This window comes from Protopterus annectens, chromosome 1.part0 (genome assembly GCF_019279795.1).
Source record: "Protopterus annectens isolate FY-2018-M chromosome 1.part0, PAN1.0, whole genome shotgun sequence".
NCBI lineage: Eukaryota > Metazoa > Chordata > Ceratodontiformes > Protopteridae > Protopterus > Protopterus annectens.
The window spans coordinates 449,410,738-449,431,381 of record NC_056725.1 but is presented as its reverse complement, the minus strand read 5'-3'; the positions used below and the strand labels follow the sequence as shown (position 1 = coordinate 449,431,381).

The 20,644-nt window shown below is 44.1% G+C and overlaps 1 protein-coding gene across 1 annotated transcript in view; it reads left to right on the top strand.

The window, feature by feature from the left end:
• The window catches only part of CMTR1 (cap methyltransferase 1), a 2,799,821-nt gene that overhangs the window by 1,462,921 nt on the left and 1,316,256 nt on the right, over positions 1–20,644 (top strand). Inside the window, exons 12-13 of the mRNA XM_044060367.1 lie at positions 12,812–12,944; positions 13,670–13,849. Coding sequence (XP_043916302.1) covers positions 12,812–12,944; positions 13,670–13,849 — 313 coding nt within the window. The remainder of the gene's footprint in view (positions 1–12,811; positions 12,945–13,669; positions 13,850–20,644) is intronic.

The window sequence follows — 20,644 nt, the reverse complement described above, 5'->3', positions numbered from 1 at the left end:
TCTTGGTAGATGCTATGGTGGTGGTGGCGGCCACCAAGGAGTTGTCGGATACGTCCACATCTGTCCATCCCCTGAACAAAGTCGCATATGATGGACAGATATGGAAAGCACATGTTTTCCTCCGCAACCTTTATGCTCAGGTCCCTGAATTGTCTTACACACTTCACCAGGTTACAGAGGGATCTCCTGAAGCAGCTTGGAAATGCTCTCCATGGTTCAGTAGCTGCAGTGGTAGCAGATAAAGTGTCTTCCCAGCTCTGCACTTTAAATTCAGTAGTTAAGTCATCCATGAGGCTCGTTCCTTATGAAGCCAATGGAGCGAGTAGGGCAGCGGCTTCAGGAATTTCCCTTTGGAGACATTGCTGGATGCGCTTGTGTAACTTTGCGGAACCCTTCAAGTCATCCTTCGTTAATGCCCCCTTCGACAGATCGTCCTTGTTCGGGTCTAAGACACACTTCCCAGGTGTGAACAGGAAGGAAAAACTCTCTCTGGCATTGGAGTCTGTTTTTCCACACCTTTTAGGCCTTGTTCTAAAGGCCAAAAGGGAGGAAAAATGTAGTTTTGAAAATCCCAGAGAGTTTTTCAAGATACATGTAGTGATGCTTCCCACAGTTGCAGAGGGGGAAGCAGTAATGGAAGACACTGGCCACGTGGCAAAGGGGGTCCACAGAACCAGGGCGACACAGAATCCTTCTTTGGTAAGCCCTTCCAGCACTCCTGAAAGGAGGCCCATCTGTCTTCTCTAGAGGCAGTCGGAGGTCGATTATCCTTGTACCCAGATGCCTGGCTAAAAATAACAAAAGACAAGTGGGTACAAGGCATCATATCCAGAGGTTACTCCATACTCTTTTCACTTCCTGCCCCATACACAAAAAAACATTCCGGATGTTCCACCCAGTCACAGAAAACAGGCAACCCTAGAAATACAGAAGTTGCTAGAAAAAAAGAGTCATCCAACTGGTCCCCGCAGACCAGATAGGATCCGGGACTTACTCAAGGTTCTTTTTAGTTCCGAAGAAAACAGGGGACTAGAGACCCATACAGGATCTCAGCAGACTAAACAAATCTGTAAAAAAAAGACAAAAGTTCCTGATGGTTACACTGCAGTCAATACTTCCTTTTGTGGGAAAAGACAATTGGATGTGCTCTATAGACCTCCAGAATGCGTACTACCACATAAAAATGGACAGGCAATCCAGGAGTCATCTGCATTTTTGGCTGGGAACCAGTCACTGCCAGTTTCGAGCTCTACCCTTTGTCACACTACAGCCCCCAGAGTGTTTACCAAATGTATGGCAGCAGTTACGGCTCACCTGAGACGTTTAGGATTCCGAGTGTTTCCATATATAGACTGGCTCCTAACCACCACCACCAAGCATGTACTAACAGAAGCAAGAGACACCACTCTGATACTTTGTTCTCATGTGGGGATCACAGTAGACTACGAAAAGTCTGTCTTATTGCCATCTCAACATGTTGTTTTTATAGGCGCAGATTTAGACACTATAAAAATGATGGTTAAGCTTCCAGCAGAGCGAGTAACAGCCCTTCGGGTACAGGTTCTAGACCTTCTTTTCAAAAGGAAGACTCAAGCAAGGACAGTTCTAGAAGTACTAGGCACCATGGCAGCAGCAGCTGTAAATGTAATTCCCTCAGTGCAGCTGCACATGAGAATTCTACAGTAGCTGATGCTTACTCAGTGGTCCATACAGGAACTTCCAATGTCACACCAGATTATGTTAACAGAATCTTGCAAGAAAGACCTTTGTTGGTGGCTTCACTCCGATCAAGTCACGTTAGGTTGACCTTTTGTTTTTCCACAACCGCTTGCCACAGTGACCACGGATGCTTCCCTGATAGGGTGGGGGGCATTATCAGGGAAGAACAGTAAAAGGCACTTGGCAGGATCACGAGGCCCACTTGCACATCAATGTCCTAGAGATGAGAGTTGTGCTTCTTGCGTTGCAGGCATTCCAAGACTCTCTTCCACTAGGAACGATTGCAATCCAAACAGATAATATGTCAGTGGTATGGTATGTAAACAAACAAGGCAGAATCCGATCTTACCCCCATTGTCGAGAGACCCTGAGAGTGTGGCAGTGGGCAACCTCCTCCCAGTGCTTTCTGGTAGCAACGCATATCCCAGGGAAATCCAGCATGATAGCAGACAAACTCAGCAGGGCAATACTGATGCCTCATGAGTGGTTGTTGAAACAAGACATAGTGGAAATGATTTTCCAAAAATGGGGCCAGCCTTGCTGCTATCTTTTTGCCACGTCCATGAATGCCAAATGCAGCAGCTACCTTGCCCTAGTTCCCCCTCCTGTGGAATCCCCAAGGGATGCACTTGTACACAATTGGCCCTCGGGTCTCCTCTATGCCTTCCCTCCTTTTCCATTGATACCCAAAGTTCTTCAGAAAGCCAGCACATTGGGAAGGACCTTAATACTTATAGCCCTTTACTGGCCTCATCAAATTTGGTTCCCCTTCTTGCACCCTCATCTTCAGGAGGAGCTTTGGATTCTTGAACCAGTGCCTGATGATCTGACCCATCCGTCGGGAATGCACCATCCATCTCTTCAAACCCTCAACTAAACAGCTTGGCTGCTCCAATTCCAAACATGGCCAGGCTACCTAACCTTTCACCCTCAGTGCAACATCTCCTGATTTCTTCTCACAACGCTTCTACGAGAAGATTCTATCTCAGCAAATGGAAAAGGTTTTCCTCCTGGGCCTTAAAAAATCATATTGACCCCTTCTCTACATCTATATCTTCTATACTGGAATTTTTAGCAAAACATTTTAATGAGGGAGCAGCTACAGCTACTATTCGAGAACAATTGGCAGCAATCTCTAATTTTCATTTTGGAGGAGGGTGACTGAAAGTTATGTCCCACAGACTTTGTAAAGCTTTCTTGAGAGGTACTTGCCTGTTAAGACCACCCATTAAACTACCTCTACCTCCATGGAACATACATTTTGTATTATCCCATATAATTCTTCCCCCCTTTGAACCTTCGTCATCCTGTGACTTGAAGTTCTTAACCTAGAAGACGATTTTCTTAGTGGCCATCACTTCAGCTAGGAGGGTTTCAGAATTACAAACATTATCTATCAAACCTCCGTATGTGCTGTTTCACAATGACAGAGTCTCACTTCGCACAAACACATCTTTTTTTTTACCAAATGTATGCTCAGAATCAAACTTAAATCAGTCCATAGACTTACTAGTTTTCCCAAGTATGGCAATAAGGCAGAATACATGTTACACCAACTTGATGTACAGAGACAGTTACATTTCTATTTACACAGAACAAAGGACTTTAGAAAGACTGGTCAGTTGTTTGTATCCTTTTCAGACTGCAAGAAAGGGGCTTCAGTAGCAAAAAACACTCTATCCAGATGGCTGTCAGATTGCATCTCGCTTACCTGTCCGTCAGTGAATAAACAACTTTCAGACTAAATAAGAGCTCATTCTACCAGGGCTATTTCGACCTCTTCTGCCTTTCGTGCAGAATTGCCAGTTGATACCATTTGCACGGCAGTAACGTGGGCAAGGCCTCATACCTTTATCACTCATTACAAAGTGGATTTGGCCTCCAGGGACAGGGCCTCTTTTGGGTCCACTGTTCTGAAGAATGTTCTTCTGTGAGCCACCCAAGAAAGATGGTGAATAGGGATGCTGTCCCATAAGTACAGAATAAAGGCGAAATAGGACAACTTCATATAAAGAAGTTATGTACTCACCATAACATTCCATGTGAGTTGTCCATCTTGCCTTCATTCTTACATTCCACCCTTCTATCCCCAGCCTTTTTTAGCTCCTGGAGGATCAAGAGGTTACTATTTAGCGTCTGATATTCTCTGACCTTTTTCTTGGCTTATAGAGCAATGAAGAATTTTTATATACTCATATTACTATACCAGCAAACTAGAGCTGAGGAATGCTCTAGAGCATCATGGGATAGGGAGTAAGCCACGAGCTAGTTGGAGACCTCGAGCTTTTGTAAATGGCCGAGTCGGAACTGAGGATCAGTTCCGAACCCACAAGTACAGAATGAAGGCAAGATGGACAACTCACATGGAACGTTATGATGAGTATGTAACAACTTTTTTCTCCTTACTATTATACTGCAAGAAAATCTGAAAGTAGATTAAAGATATCCATGTCTGTAGATAGTGTCAAATTAAGTTTGAATGGCCTTTAAAAAATGGCAAAATGGAACCTTTTCAAAACAGAAAGAGCTATCATTTTTTTAAGAGTAAATAAATATAAAAGTTATCAAAACAACTATGTAAAATTGCTATTTGTTTTTCTTTAAGGTGAGATGTTTGATTTTAAAATTTTGTGGCATAAAGTTGACATTAAAATGTTTTTTCCCTTAAACTGAAAGTGCAGCTGCTCATTTGCTTTAAAGGTAGGAGTACACGCTAAAGATATTTTATATATAATAATTGTGAGCATCATTTTGTGAAAGTTTCAGGAGAATACGTTGGACCGTTTTGGAGATTACATCCCTTTACATTCTCAGACCAAATATAACCAGAAGCACTCAGGATGGAGGTGCATAGCTTTCTTAAAACTGGCCAGCTCTTAAGTGTTGATTAATATTTTTGGTCTGATGAAGCAGTGTTGATCATTGTGAAAGTGCTCACTTATCTGTAATAAAAGCTTTGGATTTTATCTACTTGGATTGGCAGCATTTATTCCAGCTACCTTCAGCTTTGGGTGTGTTTTTTAATTTTGTTTGTGTCTACCTCGCTTTGGGTATACTTGGGCAAGAATTTTTGCATTTCTGCAGAGTATGTGATAGTTATCAACCGTCTCCTCAGCTTTCTTGGGAATGTAGGTAACTACCCTAACTTTTTCAGTTGGTTTCCAGATTGCCTTACAAGTGTGTGATGTAATGCGATCCTATCTCACCTACATTCATAACTGATGGGCTCGGAGCCGAAAATCGGCTCCGACTCGGCCGATACACTAGCATGAAGTCTCTCATTGGCTGGGCCCAACCCCCTTATCCCAGGATGCACCACGCCCAAACCCCCAGATCTCGTTTGCCGCTTCTGAAGTAACGACGTGGTCTTGACTTGACTGTGGCTAAGTACCCTTCTTTTTTGGCCTTTTTGGGTCGTTTTTGCTCGTGGCTTAAATATTTCATAACCAAACAGCTATTTTAATAGCTATCTTCGTCTGTACCTTGTGATTGGCTGTTTTTTTTTTTTTTTTTTGGTGTTGTGTGATTCCTTCTGTTTGGTGGGCTAGGCCCGTTTCAGTTAGAGGGTCTTTGCCATATTTTTTGTCGAGCGTTTTAGTTAGAGCTCTTCCATCCCTTCCCTTCCTTGTATTTTGAGTGCTTTGTAGGTCATGTCTGACAAAGAAAAAGAGCATAAGCCATCCGGCTTTAAACAATGTTCGAAATGTGGCTACAAAATGTCTTTAACAGATGGCCTTGCCATCTGTGTTTATTGCTTAGGGGCTAAACACTTGCAGGAATCTTGCAGTGTTTGCCATGCTTTTTCCTCTCATGTACTTCAAGAGAGGAAAAATAAGTTGATTTTGAAAGGGTTATTAAAACCAGCCTTTGAGGAAGCTTTATCTTCTTCTCCCCCTTCGAAATCGAAGAAAAAGAAGTCTTCGGCTCCGACAAGTCCGTCGGAGCCGCCGGAAAAAAGAACTAAGTCTTTGTCCTCTTCCTCGGCTCCACTGATATCGGAGCCGCAGGATAGGGTATCTATGTCTGGGTCCTCTTCCTCGGCTCCAATGGTCTCGGAGCCGCAGGAGAGAAGATCTAAGTCTCTGTCTCCTTCCTCGGTTCCATTGGTCTCGGAGCCGCAGGAGAGAGAATTTCTATCTGAGTTTTCCTCGGCTCCATTGGCCTCGGAGCCGCAGGTGAGTGTATGGGCTCCAGGATCGGTTTCTTCGGCTCCTGAACCGTCGGTGCTGAAGGGGGTCTCGATGCTAATCGAGTCTTCTTCGGCTCCGATCCTTCTGGAGCCGATTAGGAGTCAACATTCCAGCAATGCCTCGGAGCCGGTTCAAAGAGTTTCTCGCCCCCCGTCTGTTTCCTCCAGGTCCTCCAGGCTTTCAGATTTAGATTTGGATTTGGATAGGGTGGCCCAGAGGCTCTTCCAGTTACCTGTTTTATCTAAATTGTTTTCAGCTCCAACCCAGCGGCCAGAGCCAACCATTTCGATTCTGTTTCTTCCTCCTCCGACAACCCTGGTGTCATCGGAGATGGGGTTCGCATAGTCTGGTGAGGTTCCTGAGTCGGTTCCGAGACCCACTGCTTGTCTGTCAGCGCCGTCTTCAGCTCCAACCTTTTCGGTTCCTTCCAAGGGTTTCGGTTCTCGGGTTTCCTCGGCCGAGCCCGAGGGTGATTGCTCGGGGCTTCTGGTTTCGGCTCCGGGTCTCCCCCTTGGCGCCTCGGCTAGACACACTCACTAGATGCGAGCAGGAGGGTAAGACTTTGTCTGCCGTTGGGGCCCGTTTTTCGCTCCCTTCGAGACCTTATCCCAAGGCGCAGAGGGGAGGAAAGATGTGGTTCAGAAAGTCCCAAACGTCTTTCCCTGCCCATCAGTGACCCTCCTTCCAGAGGCAGAGGAGGGGAGAATTATTCTGGAAGACGTCGCCCTAGAGGCGGCGGAGGCCCCCTCAACACAGGAGACCGCAAATCCTTTCGTGGTTCCTCCTTCCACCGTCCCTGAGGGACTGCCCGACTATGCGTGTCTGGAGCCAGTCGGGGGTCGATTTTCGGAGCATCCAAGGGCCTGGGGTTCCATCACTCAGGATCAGTGGGTGCTTCGTATCATCGCCGGAGGTTACACCATTCCCTTTATCCATCCCCCTCCACCATCAAGGAAAATCCCGGACGTGCCACCCAGTCAACGTGATCAAGCAGCCATAGAGGTCGCAAAGCTACTCGGAAAGGGAGTCATCCAGCTAGTCCCCGCAGACTAGACCGGATTAGGAACTTACTCAAAGTTATTTTTGGTGCCCAAAAGAACAGGGGACTTGAGACCCATTCTGGACCTCAGCCACCTAAACCACTTCGTAAAGAAGTCCAAGTTCCGGATGGTCACATTGCAATCCACTTTCCCATTGCTGGAAAAAGGAGTATGGATGTGCTCCATCGATCTCAAGGACGCCTATTATCACATCAAGATAAACAGGTCGTCCAGGATACATTTATGCTTCTGCCTAGGAGCCAGTCACTTCCAGTTCTGAGCCCTGCCCTTTGGTCTCACCACAGCCCCCAGGGTGTTTACCAAATGTCTGGCAGTGGTGACGGCTCACCTGAGACGTCTGGGATTCCAGGTGTTTTCGTATCTAGATGACTGGCTCCTCACCACCCCCACCAGGCATCTTCTTATTCAAGCCGTGTGCGCTACCATCGAATTGGGACATCTATTAGGAATTACATTCAACTGGGAAAAGTCTGTATTGCTGCCATCACAACGTGTTGCCTTTATAGGCGCAGAGCTAGATTCTGTCGAGATGCGAGCATTCCTTCCTACAGAGAGGATAAAGATGCTACAGAACCAAGTCCTAGCCTTACTACCCCAAAGCAAAGCCCCAGCCAGAATGGTCCTTCAGCTTTTGGGGTCGATGGCGGCCGCCATTCTTCTGGTCCCTCTGGCAAGATTGCACATGCGAATTCTCCAATGGCTCCTGTCGACCCAGTGGTCATACCAAGATCTGCCCTTGTCCTACCCGATTCTCATTACGGATACCTGTCGGCGAGATCTTTGTTGGTGGCTCCTCTCCTCCAATTTGAACCAGGGGTGACTCTTCTGCCCCCCCTCCCCCATCACCACAGTGACCATGGATGCCTCCCAGATAGGGTGGGGGGGGGGGCATTATCTGGACAGGACAGTTCAAGGCACATGGCAGGATCACGAAACCCACTTATACATCAATGTCCTGGAGATGAGGGCAGTGCTTCTAGCGTTGCAGGCACATCACAGCTCTCTTCCCAAGGGTACCATCGCAATCTTCTCAGACAATATGGCGATAGTATGGTACCTGAACAAACAGGGAGCAACCAGGTCTTATCCTCTTTGCAGAGAAGCCATGAGAGTTTGGAACTGGGCGATCGCTTCCCAGAGATTTCTAGTGGCAACGCACATTCCGGGGAAGTCCAATGTGATAGCAGACAGGCTGAGCAGAGTTATTCTGATGCCTCACGAGTGGTCCCTGAATGACCGAATAGCGACTCGGATCTTCGCCAAGTGGGGGGTTCCCTGTTGCGACCTTTTTGCCAGCCCCTGGAACTCGAAGTGCAGCAATTTCTTCTCCCTGATTCCCCCCCAGGGGGGGTCACCCAGGGGCGCTGTTGTCCACAATTGGCCCTCCGGTCTGCTCTACGCCTTCCCTCCGGTCCCACTACTGTCAAAGGTGATTCAGAAGGCGATCTGCTTGGGAAGCAACAGGATTTTGATCGCACCACACTGGCCCCGCCAGGTTTGGTTTCCTTTCCTTTGGAAGTATGCAGTGAAGGATCCTTGGATTCTGGACCCAGCTCCAGACCTCCTGACTCTTCAGTCAGGTCAGGCCCATCCATCACTGCGAACTCTCAAGCTAACGGCTTGGCTGCTCCACTTCCGACCTTAGTCAGACAGCATATCCTTTCGCCTGAAGTGGTCCGGATTCTGTCTTCCTGTCACAGAGCTTCCACTAAGGAGATATGTTCTAATAAATGGAAAAGGTTTGCCGTTTGGGCCCAACAGCACAACCTTGACCCTCTGACAGCCCCGGTGTCCGCAGTATTAGATTTTTCGGCAACTCTTTTTAGACAGGGTTCCGCTGTCTCCACGCTTAAAGTCCAGTTGGCAGTGATTTCTAATTATTATGTTGCCTTTGAACCTTCACTCATGAGTCATACGTTGTGTAAGGCCTTTCTTAAGGGAGCTTGGTTGCTTCGCCCTCCGGTGTCGCAACCTGTTTTGCCATGGGATTTGAATGTAGTTTTAGGAGCCTTGACGTCTCCTCCCTTCGAGCCGGCGGCCACTTGTGAGCAAAAGTTCTTATCTTGGAAGACTGCCTTCTTGGTAGCTATTACTTCAGCCAGAAGAGTTTCGGAGCTTCAAGCTCTCTCTGTTAAGCCCCCTTATCTGATCTTTCACAAAGATAGAGTATCTCTAAGACTAAACCCGTCATTTCTTCCAAAAGTTTCTTCTGCTCTTTGTCTGCAGCAATCTATAGAGCTACCAGTTTTCTTTCCAAAATTTTCCAACAAGGCAGAATACAGACTTCATCAGTTGGATGTGCATAGACAACTGAGGTTTTACTTGGAATAGGACACAGCAGCAGAGGAAATCGGACCAGTTGTTTGTGGCCTTTGCAGATAACAGGATTGGCAAAGCAGCAACTAAGACCACTATTGCTAGGTGGATTAGGGATTGTGTTTCATTTATTTATACATCAACAGGAAGGGACCTTCCATTTCCAGTTAAAACGCATTCTACTAGGGCTATGGCTACTTCAGTGGCCTTCCACGCCAGACTGTCGGTGGATGAGATATGTGCAGCGGCCACTTGGGCTTCTCCACATACTTTTATTTCTCATTACAAGCTGGACGTGGCCTCTAGAGGTCGGGCGTCCTTTGGTTCCACAGTGCTCAGGAGTGTTTTCCAGTGAGCCTCCCAGGATCTAGGTGCTAGGGACGCTGTCCCATCAGTTATGAATGTAGGCGAGATAGGATCGCATTAGATCTTTTAGTTATGTACTTACCATAACGATAGATGTATGTGATCCATCTCATACATTCACGCATCGCCCTCCTTCCCCCTACCTGTTGGATCTGGAGGAAACACTATTGTACAGTTGGAGTGGCTCATGTGAGTGAGTTGTTGTGGGGCAAACGAGATCTGGGGGTTTGGGTGTGGTGCATCCTGGGATAAGGGGGTTGGCCCAGCCAATGAGAGACTTTGTGCTAGTGTATTGGCCGAGTCGGAGCCGATTCGGCTCCGAAGCCCATCAGTTATGAATGTAGGCGAGATGGATCACATACATCTATCGTTATGGTAAGTACATAACTAAAAGTTTTCTGCGTCTGCTCTGGAGTTTATTTGGCTCACTACTTGTCATACTCCTTTTTGTGTTTTGAATGCCTTCTGTTCAGGAGCTGCATTTAGCACATTAGTACAGAGCTGTGTACTGATCCTTGCAGAGCGCCTTGTGTTCAGGAACCGCATTTAGCACATTAATACAGAGGTGTGTACTGATCCTTGCAGAGCACCTTGTGTTCAGAAGCCGCATTTAGCACATTAATACAGAGGTGTGTATTGATCCTTGCAGAGCGCCTTGTGTTCAGAAACCACATTTAACACATTAATGCAGTGGTGTATATTGATCCTTGCAGAGAGGATAACCACTGCTTGGAAAAAGTATCTTCATATTACAGCTGTATACAGTACAAAAGCTGTGTAGACCCAAATTGTATTTTCTGTTATACTACCTATCCTTGAAGATAGTCTTGTGCTAATTAAACTTGCACAACTGTACTAACAGCAAGTTTACGGAGAATGCTCTCTGTAAAGAAAATCTGTCCATTATCCTTTTCTGTGTTGTTATTGGTTAGGTTTGTTGAGTATGTTAGATGTGTGTGGTTTTACATTGGAGTGAATTTTTTTTGCATTCAGTTTGTTATTCTGTCACTTTATTTATACAGTAGAGAATAGGTGTAGGGGTCTGTGTTTGTGTGTGTGTATGCATGCATGTAAAATATGGAGAGAAATTTAACCTAGAAAAAAGGAAGCTTGGTTATGCCGTTGTCAGTTATGTGCACTGGGAATATTATGCCACTTGTGACCTAGACTAGAGTTATGATTTACATAGAGGAAAGCTGGAATTGAAGAAGTGGCCAAAGCAACACATCAGCTGGTGAGTAAATTCAAATGTCATTTACTACTGCTGGGGCATCGCCTCGAAGAACCACTGTTGTGAGTGCCTCACACTGCTGTACTTTATGGAGAATGCTTCAGGCTATATTGTCTGTCTTAGTTTTGAGGAGCTGAAGAAGTGGGTACCACATATTACCACAAGTGTCTGTGGTTTCCTTTGTAGAAGATATGTCAGACTTGAAACATGAAGTAAACTATTTCTTGTTTGTTCATGTTGTGAAAGTGCTGTTGCAGTGGAAGACATTTAAAGATGCAGAGGTCTGCAGAATGTGTTAACTCGACTGTCATTAGGACAGTTTGATTTCTTTGCTTGGCAGTTGGTGAAGAGGATTTAGGAGCTGCTGTTGAGCTGATTCCTGTGGTCCATTGGTCCAGGATTTCATTCCCTCAGCCTTCACTGCCTAACTGTGTAACTATGTGTAAGTCACTTAATTGGACAGCACTCCTGAGTCTGAAAAAGTCCCTGGAGTTCAGTGTTCTGTCTTAGTTAATGAATACAAATACAAACACAACAAACTGTAATAAGTTGACAATTGTGTGGTGACATACTAAGGGTCATTATGTTGAGCGTGTTTCATTTGTGTAACATCACTGAGGAAAAGGGCCAAGGGGTACTTATACAAGAAAAACAGACAGCTTTTATCTTGGCACAGTGGCCCAGAAAGGCTTAAGGGAGGCCTCCTTCAAAAGTAGGAAGATATTCCTCATCTTGTACTGTTTACTTTTGAAGTTCTTAGGTACTTAGCAAAGTTTTGAGGATAGTATTTGAGCAAGAGGTTGGCCGCAGTGGTTAGCGGTGCCACCTTACAGCAACAGGTTCTCCAGTTCTGTTCTCGTCTGGGGTGCCTTCTGTGCGGCATCTGCATGTCCTCTCTGCAGTCCTGTGGGTTTCCTCCCATATCTCAGACATGCTGCATGTGGATTAGACACTCAAAATTGGCCCTAGATGTGTAGGTACGTGTGTGTGTGTGTGTGTGTGTCTGTGTCTGTGTGTGTATTCCCCTTCTGTGGAAGGTTGGGCGCCAGGCTGGTAACTATACTGCTAGTCATTCTGCGGACCATTGTTCCACTGTGGCGACCCCTAATAGGAAAAGCTGAAAGGAGAAGAAGAAGATTTGAGCAAGATTGTGAAGTTATTGAAGGTATTTCTGAGTAAGTGACATAGATCATCCAGGAATAATTGATTAGCTGGTGACAAGAGCTACATAAACTTGGTGTGCATGCCTTTTGCTTAATCTTTTATCACCACATTAAAGACAGTGAGTTAGTTATTGAAATTACAGATGCTTGACTTGAATTGAAAGCTTAAAGGGTTCAAAGGTTACCTTTCAGTTAAGAGGAGACAGAGGGAGATAAATCCACCCGATTGTTGAAGAATTCTTCTGGAGCATTTACACCAGTAGGTTACTGACTGTATGTAGCATGGCTGCTTGCTTGTTGCAAACCTGGAAAATCCCAGTGACCAGCAAATGTGATGAATAGGATGAGCACAGTCATGTAAAGAAACTGCATTGTGAGTTATTATACATAAGCACATATCACACAATGAGTCACAGCTAAGTTGTAATAACATAATTAAAGTGGAGCCCAAAGAAAGACAAGGTGTCTGTGTTTTAGAAGTGGCAACTGGTTTATGGTTTCAGTGGGCTTAGTAACTGCGCTGATATTGTTACTTTTGTCATTTGTCCCCTCCCACACACACATTTTAGGCTCTTAAGTTCATACTGGATATACTATTGTAAAACTTTCACTGTAGTTATCAGTAAATGGCTTTAGTATTTAAGCTGATGATATGCTGTGCTGTAGTAGTTTTGCTATTTGCAAATCTGAATCATTAGTATTTTTAATAAATGAATTGAAATGTCTGAAACCAGTTTTACATGCCTTTCCTTTTCTTTTAACCAGGCGGACATTTTGTCTGTAAAACCTTTGATCTGTTTACTCCATTCAGCGTGGGACTTGTTTACCTCCTGTACTGCTGTTTTGAGCGAATCTCTCTCTTTAAACCTTTGACTAGTCGTCCAGCCAATTCTGAAAGGTTGGTAAATTGTTTGCTTTAAGAAAGCTAACGAGTGTTAACACTTAAATTTATATGAATGTTTTATTAAAGTTTACTTTTCATTTGTTGAGAGTGTTGTCTGAGCAAGGGACTTCAGAACTGCTTTAGTCAAGACAGTACACTTAGGAGTAATGTGTGAGATATGTGGTGTTTGAAGCGAGCTTTGTTGCAGCTTTATTTCTAGTTCCTCCCAGCAAAAGTCACTAGAGTTCTGTTCTTTGGGAAGAGAATGCTAGCGGTCTCTTCAAGCCCAGCTACTGTATTTTAACATATGTTCGGATATTCTGTTGACTGTTATTATGGAGAAAGTTAAACTAGTCCAGTCATAGCTACATCCAAATCAGACAGTAGTGCAGAATGAATGCCTCTAGTAGTGTAGAAGAGTTGGCAGCTGCTTCAGCTCTTTGCTGCCCTTCCATTGTCGATACAGAAACACTAGATAAATCTTGTTTCCCCATTCATGAGCTTTGTGTTGTGTTATCTCATCTGTGTTGCAGAAGTGACTCTGGAAAGAGGTAACTTGTTTAAGTCTTACGTAATTGTGCAGCTATGCAATTTAGTGTTAAGCAAAAAGGAAGACACAGTAGTTGATACCTTACCTCAATGTGAAACACTGAGCGGCAAATAATGTGTGCTTATTGTACTTTCACAGCCAACATTGTTAGTTGTCTTGGCAGTACTGAGTACTTCTCTGCATTTTGTAGGTATATAATCTGTCGAGGTCTGAAACCTGGAATTGAATCAGTCCGTGACTATCTGTTCACTGTAAACATCAAACTGAACCAGCTCAAGAACTCGAAGCAAGATGTGAATACAGTCGTCAGTATGTCAGTGATGAAAGAGGACACAAACTTTTTAAATTCTATGATGAGTTCTAATGAAGGGTAAGTGGAAGGTAGTTTTTCAACAAACAAATTGCCCTCATCAGTTGTAGGAGTTTTTACTATTTGTGCCTCATGTAGTAGCTTGATACGTGTTAGTTTAAAAAAACACATCACAGTCACTAGTCCTTTATTACTTCTTGGGAGGATTCTGTTATGGGTCTTTAGAAGTCAAAAATTGACTGGTATAGTGAGGTAACCTCATAAGTATTTGTTAATGCATTCTGTTTTTATAGATTATTGGTATTCTGCACTTCTCATTGAACATTGGAACTTTTATCATATTTTACTTTATTTGCTGTGTAAAAAGTCTGGTGTAGAATGCGTTTTTTTATTTCATTCTTCTTTTTTTTTTTTTTTTTACCAAATTCCTGTTGTTCTTGCTCAGTGGCCCCCACCTTCATTCACCCCATTTGACCCATTCTTTCTTCACTTGTGGAAGGAGCCAGGCACCTCCAGCCTGGGTTGGAGCCATGCAACTCCTATGTTCTGTGACTAGTGAACCTCATCAGTCTGTTCATTTCATGGAGGGGCAGGAGTCAGATGGTAGGGAGCAGGCCAGTCTGATCAAACATAACAGACCCCCTTTTTAACTACTAGAGCTCCAAACCCCCAGAGTAACTCTTTAATTCCACAGTGTCCTTTGACTCAGTGATGCACACCATAAGTTGAAGCTGCTCAACATCCCTGTTCTCTGTGAATTCATCACCTACTTCTCCATTTGCCTGTCACCCAATTGGAAAGACAGAACAGCTTCTCCTCCTCCAAGGATAGACAAATTGGTAACAGCTACTCATTCCCATCCTCCCAGGCCTATCTCCACACCAGCAATTAAACATAGGATTTCTGGGTCATAGTAAGGGTTTCAACCCTCTTGAACATCAAAGTAAGCTTGTTTTTGCGTTTTTTGGGTTATTTAAATGATTTATTCTTTTGTCTGCTCATATTATTATTTGATATATTTTTCTATATTGTGACTGATTTTAGTTAGGTATGCAGTAGTTTTCTAGCAGTTTTGTAGTAGTGTAAGGTTTACTATTGCTGTCTCACAGTGCTTAATTGTCTTGTTTGGTTCCCAAATTTAATGCCTTTACTACAGAGACTGTATGTCTTCCCTCTGTCTGACTGTATAGTTTTTACCATAGTGTTGGATTTCAGCCCACAGTCAAAATATGTGAGTTTGGGGTGTCCTTTCATCCTGTCTAAGATTGGTTCTCTGCCTTGCCACCTCCTGACTACTGAGTTAAGCTCTGGCTTCCCTGTGACCCTAAATAGGATAAGGCAGGATTGTAAAAAAATGAATGAATGATGTATTATGCGCTTCTCATTTTTCTTTTTTCCTTTTATACCTGGTGAACATTGAGCCTCCCCGTCAGTTGTTTTGTGTCCCCTTATTCACCTGTATAGGGTATCATAAGCATGTAGGTAGTAGCAGACGAAGAGGACCATAATCCAGGCAACCACATAGGTGAATGTTACCTTTGCTGATATCCTGACAATAGAAGCATTTCTAGAGAAGCTCTAACCCTGCCTCTTGAGGCTGATGTGAGCACCCACATCGATTAATGACCTCTCAGTATGTGTGCATGCTACCACTTGCATACCATTGTTGAGAGCTGAAGTCACTATTTTAGGACAGCTAATCCTGCATCCACAGTCCTGGCTGTTTTTCAGTGTTGTGCAGCAAAAGCATGTGTAGGGTGAGGAGAAGGGATCAGCCACCCCAGGATCAAGGTGTTAGGGGACACAATCAACAAATGCCAGTCATTCGATAATGCAGTAGAGGCATTCATTCCGTACGGGCATTTCTGAATGCCAGTATGAAATGACTGATATGAAGTTGTTCTGTCTTGTCGTTCATTCTTTACTGATGAGTTCTGAGCCGATCCCTTGGCTCTGAGTCTGCCAATTGCAAAGCTCAAGGTCTTCAAATAGCTCGAGGCCAAGTCCCTATCCCATGATATACATAGAGTTACCTCAGATCTAGTTTACCGCTGCAATAGATAGGAGGTTCTCCATTAACTTGGGCCAGTAAAACTGTTTTTCTACTTACTTATTACTGATATTTACATATTTAGATATGTAAGCTCTTTCAGCTTTATAGTGTGTGTTTCTGCATTTTAGCCACTTCCCTTAGTGTGTTTTAAAAATTCCTAGTTGGCCTCTTGTTTTAGGCCTAGTTTAAAACCTTTTTGCTAGTTAATAGAGTGTGCTTACTCAGTGACCCTTTGTCACATTTTTTGCTAAAAAGTTATTTAGTGTATAGTGCTTTTCTGTGTAGTGTGTTTAGCCTTCAGTTTTTTTAGAAAAGGCTTAAATTTATAATCACTGTTATAGTTTTTATTAACAGTAATTTTGTCTGACTTGGATATTTTTTAATTTCTTAGGATATTTAGTCAGTGTGTTGTATCTTAGCAGCTATCTCCTTGTTTTTGCATAGCCTGCTCATATTGTGTGTTTAAACAGTTGTGGTGACAGTAAAGGCTTTCCCTGTCACTTTGATATTTACATTGCATTTGTGTGTGTGTGTGTGTGTGTGTGTGTGTGTGTGTGTGTGTGTGTGTGTGTGTGTGTGTGTGTGTGTGTGTGTGTGTGTGATCTAGCCTGATTTTATTAAGGCTTTTTGGTGACTAATTACTGTTAGAAATTTTTTTTGTGTGACAGTAATTTTGCTAAAGGATTTTCAATGGCTGATCAAGACAAGCACCCCAAATCTGGATGTTCTTCATGTTTCACTGTTGCAGTCATTACATTAGGGTTATCTGCTTGCAGGAGCCCTCAGTCGGCCTGATTAACAAAGTCTTGGGTCCTGCGTCGGTTGCTGTCCCTTCTTCCATGACATCAGGGGTATAAAACATACAGCCTACGCCATTACATCCGTCTTTCTTGCCGTGCGGTGCCCAAAGCAGAAGCAGTTCGCAAGTGCCAGTCGGCCGACTCCTGAAATTTTCGTTTTCAAGTTTCAGAACTGAAGTCTTCAACTAAAGCTAAGTACCCCTTTGGGTAAACCTTTTCTTGCTCCTTATCGATGTCATTAAAAGTTAATAATTGCATTACTTGTGGAAAGCAAATACCTCACAAAGATTTTCATTCGTACTGTATTCCTTGCGTAGGCCCTGACCATGACGTACTTTGCTTTCGATTTTGTGCTTTATTTAATCAGCCCACTATCCGTCGTCGGTATATTTTCGCCTCTAAATATTTCGGTTCTTGGTTTAATTATCCAGAAATGTTGTTGGTTAGCCATCCGAATACTGGGATTCCGAAAAAATGCAAAGATAAAGACAGAGACAGGCCACCTAGGTCCAAAGCTGCTGACGATGCTTCTCCTAAGCCAGTTCACCGGTACTCAGTGAGGCACTTTCGTAGCCCCTGATACCCGCTACTTCTGATTCGCAGGCTTCTACTGATATCCATTCAGAGTCCGGTATGCCGCGAGGTGCTTCAACTGTGAAACCTGCGGATGTCTCTACCTTGGATGGGTCTGGAGCCACTGTGCAGGCACCAGCTTCTGAGGGTGTATTCAGGCCTACGGACTTGCATATTAAACCAATGCCTCCTTCTTCATTTAGGCTTAAATCTCGAACCATACCTAAGAAACCGACGCCCAGGCTGCATGCTCAGGCCTCTATGCCTAAAAAACAAATGATAAGAAGGGCTGAAGATCTTATAACTCTAATCAGGGGAAGCTAACCTCCCCCCTCTAAGAGACCTAGGACTGAAGTTATTTATGAATCTTCTGACCAGGATTCTGATTCTTCTGATGATCTGGATTTGCCCTTATCTACTTATGAGGATTCTGATGCAGAGGATTCTATTCCCTTTGCTTCCCCTCCAGAGGATTTTTCTTGTGGTGAAACCTTACATACTTTAAGGGAGCATTTCCACTGGGAAAGCCATGATTTTTCTGATTCAAAAAAGAGGCTTAGGGATTTCTCACTCCTGCCTCAGCATAGGCCTTTAGCTGTACCTCCTGTACTAGACATTGTTGATGATGCTTTTTCAGAATCTAGTTTGGCCCCCGATTCTTTGCCTCCTGCTCCCAGAAAACCTGACGGATATTACAGGGTTCCTGATTCACACAAGTTCCTTTTTAAAAATCCTATTGCGGATCCAGAGACTATTTCACAGGGACCCAAGGGCATTAAGGCTTCTACTGCTAAAAATCCTACCCCTTCTGATAGAGACTCCAGGGCGCTGGATAGATGGGGTAAGAAGGTTTACACTTCTGCAACCTTGGCCATTAGGGCTTTAAACTGCCAGTTTCATATGTTAAAGTATCAACAACATGTTATTGGAATGCTTAAACAGAAAATGATGTTGATTCCTGACTGTGCTGAAAATAAAGAATTACAGGATTTAATGCATTCTGCTGAACAGGTTGGAAAACATACTTTGCAATGTGGATTTGATTCATTAGAGGCCTCTTGCAGGGCTGCTGTTACTGGGTCTGTGCTCAGAAGGCATGCTTGGCTTAAGGAGCAAACTTTGCCTGATCATGTTAAAGCTAAACTGTTGGATGTTCCCTTAAATCAGGACTGCCTGTTTGGCAACAAAGCTGAGGAAGTTCTTAAACAGATGGAAGATAAAGCTAAATATATGCAAAATGTTAAAGATTTCTTACAAGTTCAGCCTCCTAGATTTAGTAGGCATTGGCCCTTTAAGAATTGGTCCTTTCCAGGCCCTTCCAGGTCTTCTCAAGCCAAACCCAGACACAGCAGAAACCCCAGGTTTCAGTCCCAGGGGACACACAAGACTAAGCAGTGGGGGGTTTCCGCACCCAAATCTGGGAGTAGTAAGACTCCCACCTATGGAAAACTGTCCAAATGACTTGCTTTTAAAACTTCCAAGCACTTCCCAACTGAATGCTCCTTTAGGCGGAAAGATTGGTCTGCAGGCCAAAAACTGGGAACTCGTTACCCAGGACAATTGGGTTTTAAATATAGTGTCCCAAGGATTCAGGTTTCACTTCCACACGTTACCAACACCAAGCGGGTCACCAGATCTACCCCCAAATCAGTGGGCAGAGGCCCAAAATCAAGTACTCTCTCTCTCAAGCATGGGGAGGGCTATTCAGTTGGTACCAGAAGAGGAAAAGGGACAAGGTTTCTATTCAAGACTTTTCCTGGTACCCAGAAAAGGCAATATATAGCATCCTATCTTGTACCTTTCTACTCTAAACACCTTTCTGGTGATTCCAAAATTCAAATTGCTGACTGTTCACTAGCTGCTTCCTGAGCTAGGCAAACATGCATGGTTGTCAACACTAGACTTAAAAGAAGCATACCTGCACATCCCTGTTAGGGAGCCTTGCATAAGATACCTACACTTCAAAGCAGGCTACATTGCACTACCAGTTCTCTGCACTGCCCTTTGGCTTATCTACTGTGCCCAGGGTATTCACAAAGTGCCTAGCTCCAGTCGTTGCATTTTGCAGGCAAAAAAATATTCAAATATACCCATACCTGGACGATTGTCTAATTCAGGCAGAAAGCCAGGAAATACTTTTGAATAATCTGGCCTTTGCTCAAAGGATGCTGACTTGTCTAGGGTACACCATAAACGAAAATAAATCACACCTGGTACCCTGCCAACAAATTATATTCCTGGGAGCAAGCTTGAATACAGCTTCCCAGATGGCTTTCCTCATGCCAGAGAAACGGATTCATCTGACATCCTATTTCAAACAAGTGGCCACAAAAACCCAGTTATCTGCAAGGCAAATACTGCGAGCCTTGAGGTTCATGGCCTCCTGCATTCTTCTAATTCCATATGCAAGGCTGCATATGAGGAAACTACAATGGTATCTCAAAAGCCTATGGTGTCATCATTCACAGTATCTAGAAGCAACAATTCCTATCATACCTTGCCTATGCCTAGAGTTCCTTTGGTGGGCAGAGGCCTGCCACCAAAACAGGGGACTACCATTCACACTACCCCCTAATTCCCTAATCTCTCCTTTACCATCCCTCAGTAAATCAGTGATGGATATCATTTTAGAGGCAAGGAGGCCTAGTACTAGAAAATCTTATGCTGCAAAATGAAAAAGATTTTGTGCCTAGAACCAATCTCAAGGGATGAGCGCAGCAGTGCCCAGTTTACCTCAGATTCTACAATACTTGACTGAGATGCTACATAAGGGCTTGTCCTTTTCCTCTATCAAAATTCATGCCTCAGCCATTTCAGCTCGTTATAGCACAGAGCCTCCCCTCTTCTCTCACCCACTCTCAAGCAGTGGCCAAAAATTTAAGGCCACCCAGGAGAGCTCCAACTCCAGCCTGGGACCTTAACTTTGTCTTGGAGAAACTCACTCTTCCTCCTTTCGAGCCAGCTGCTACTGCAGATTTAAAATTCCTTTCCTGGAAAACAGCTTTCCTTTTAGCAATCACTTCTGCAAGAAGGGTATCTGAATTGCATGCCCTTATGGCAGTGGAGCCTTTCATCATCTTTCATGCGGACAGGGTGTCACTCAAAATCAGTCCCTCCTTCATGCCCAAGGTGGTATCCAGTGTGGCTCGTAATCAGTCCATTCATTTGCCTACCTTATTTCCTAACCCACAGAACAAAGGGGAACGGATACTGCATTCCTTAGATGTGCACAGACAACTTAGATTCTACTTCGACAGGACTAAACCTCAAAGGAAATCTGAACAACTGCTTGTGGCATTTGCTGCAGGGACAGAGGGGAAAGCTATTTCAAAGCAAACCATTTCAAAATGGATAGGTCACTGCATTCATTTCTGCTATAAGCACCATGGAAAACCTATCCCACAGGGCATCAGACCCCATTCAACCAGG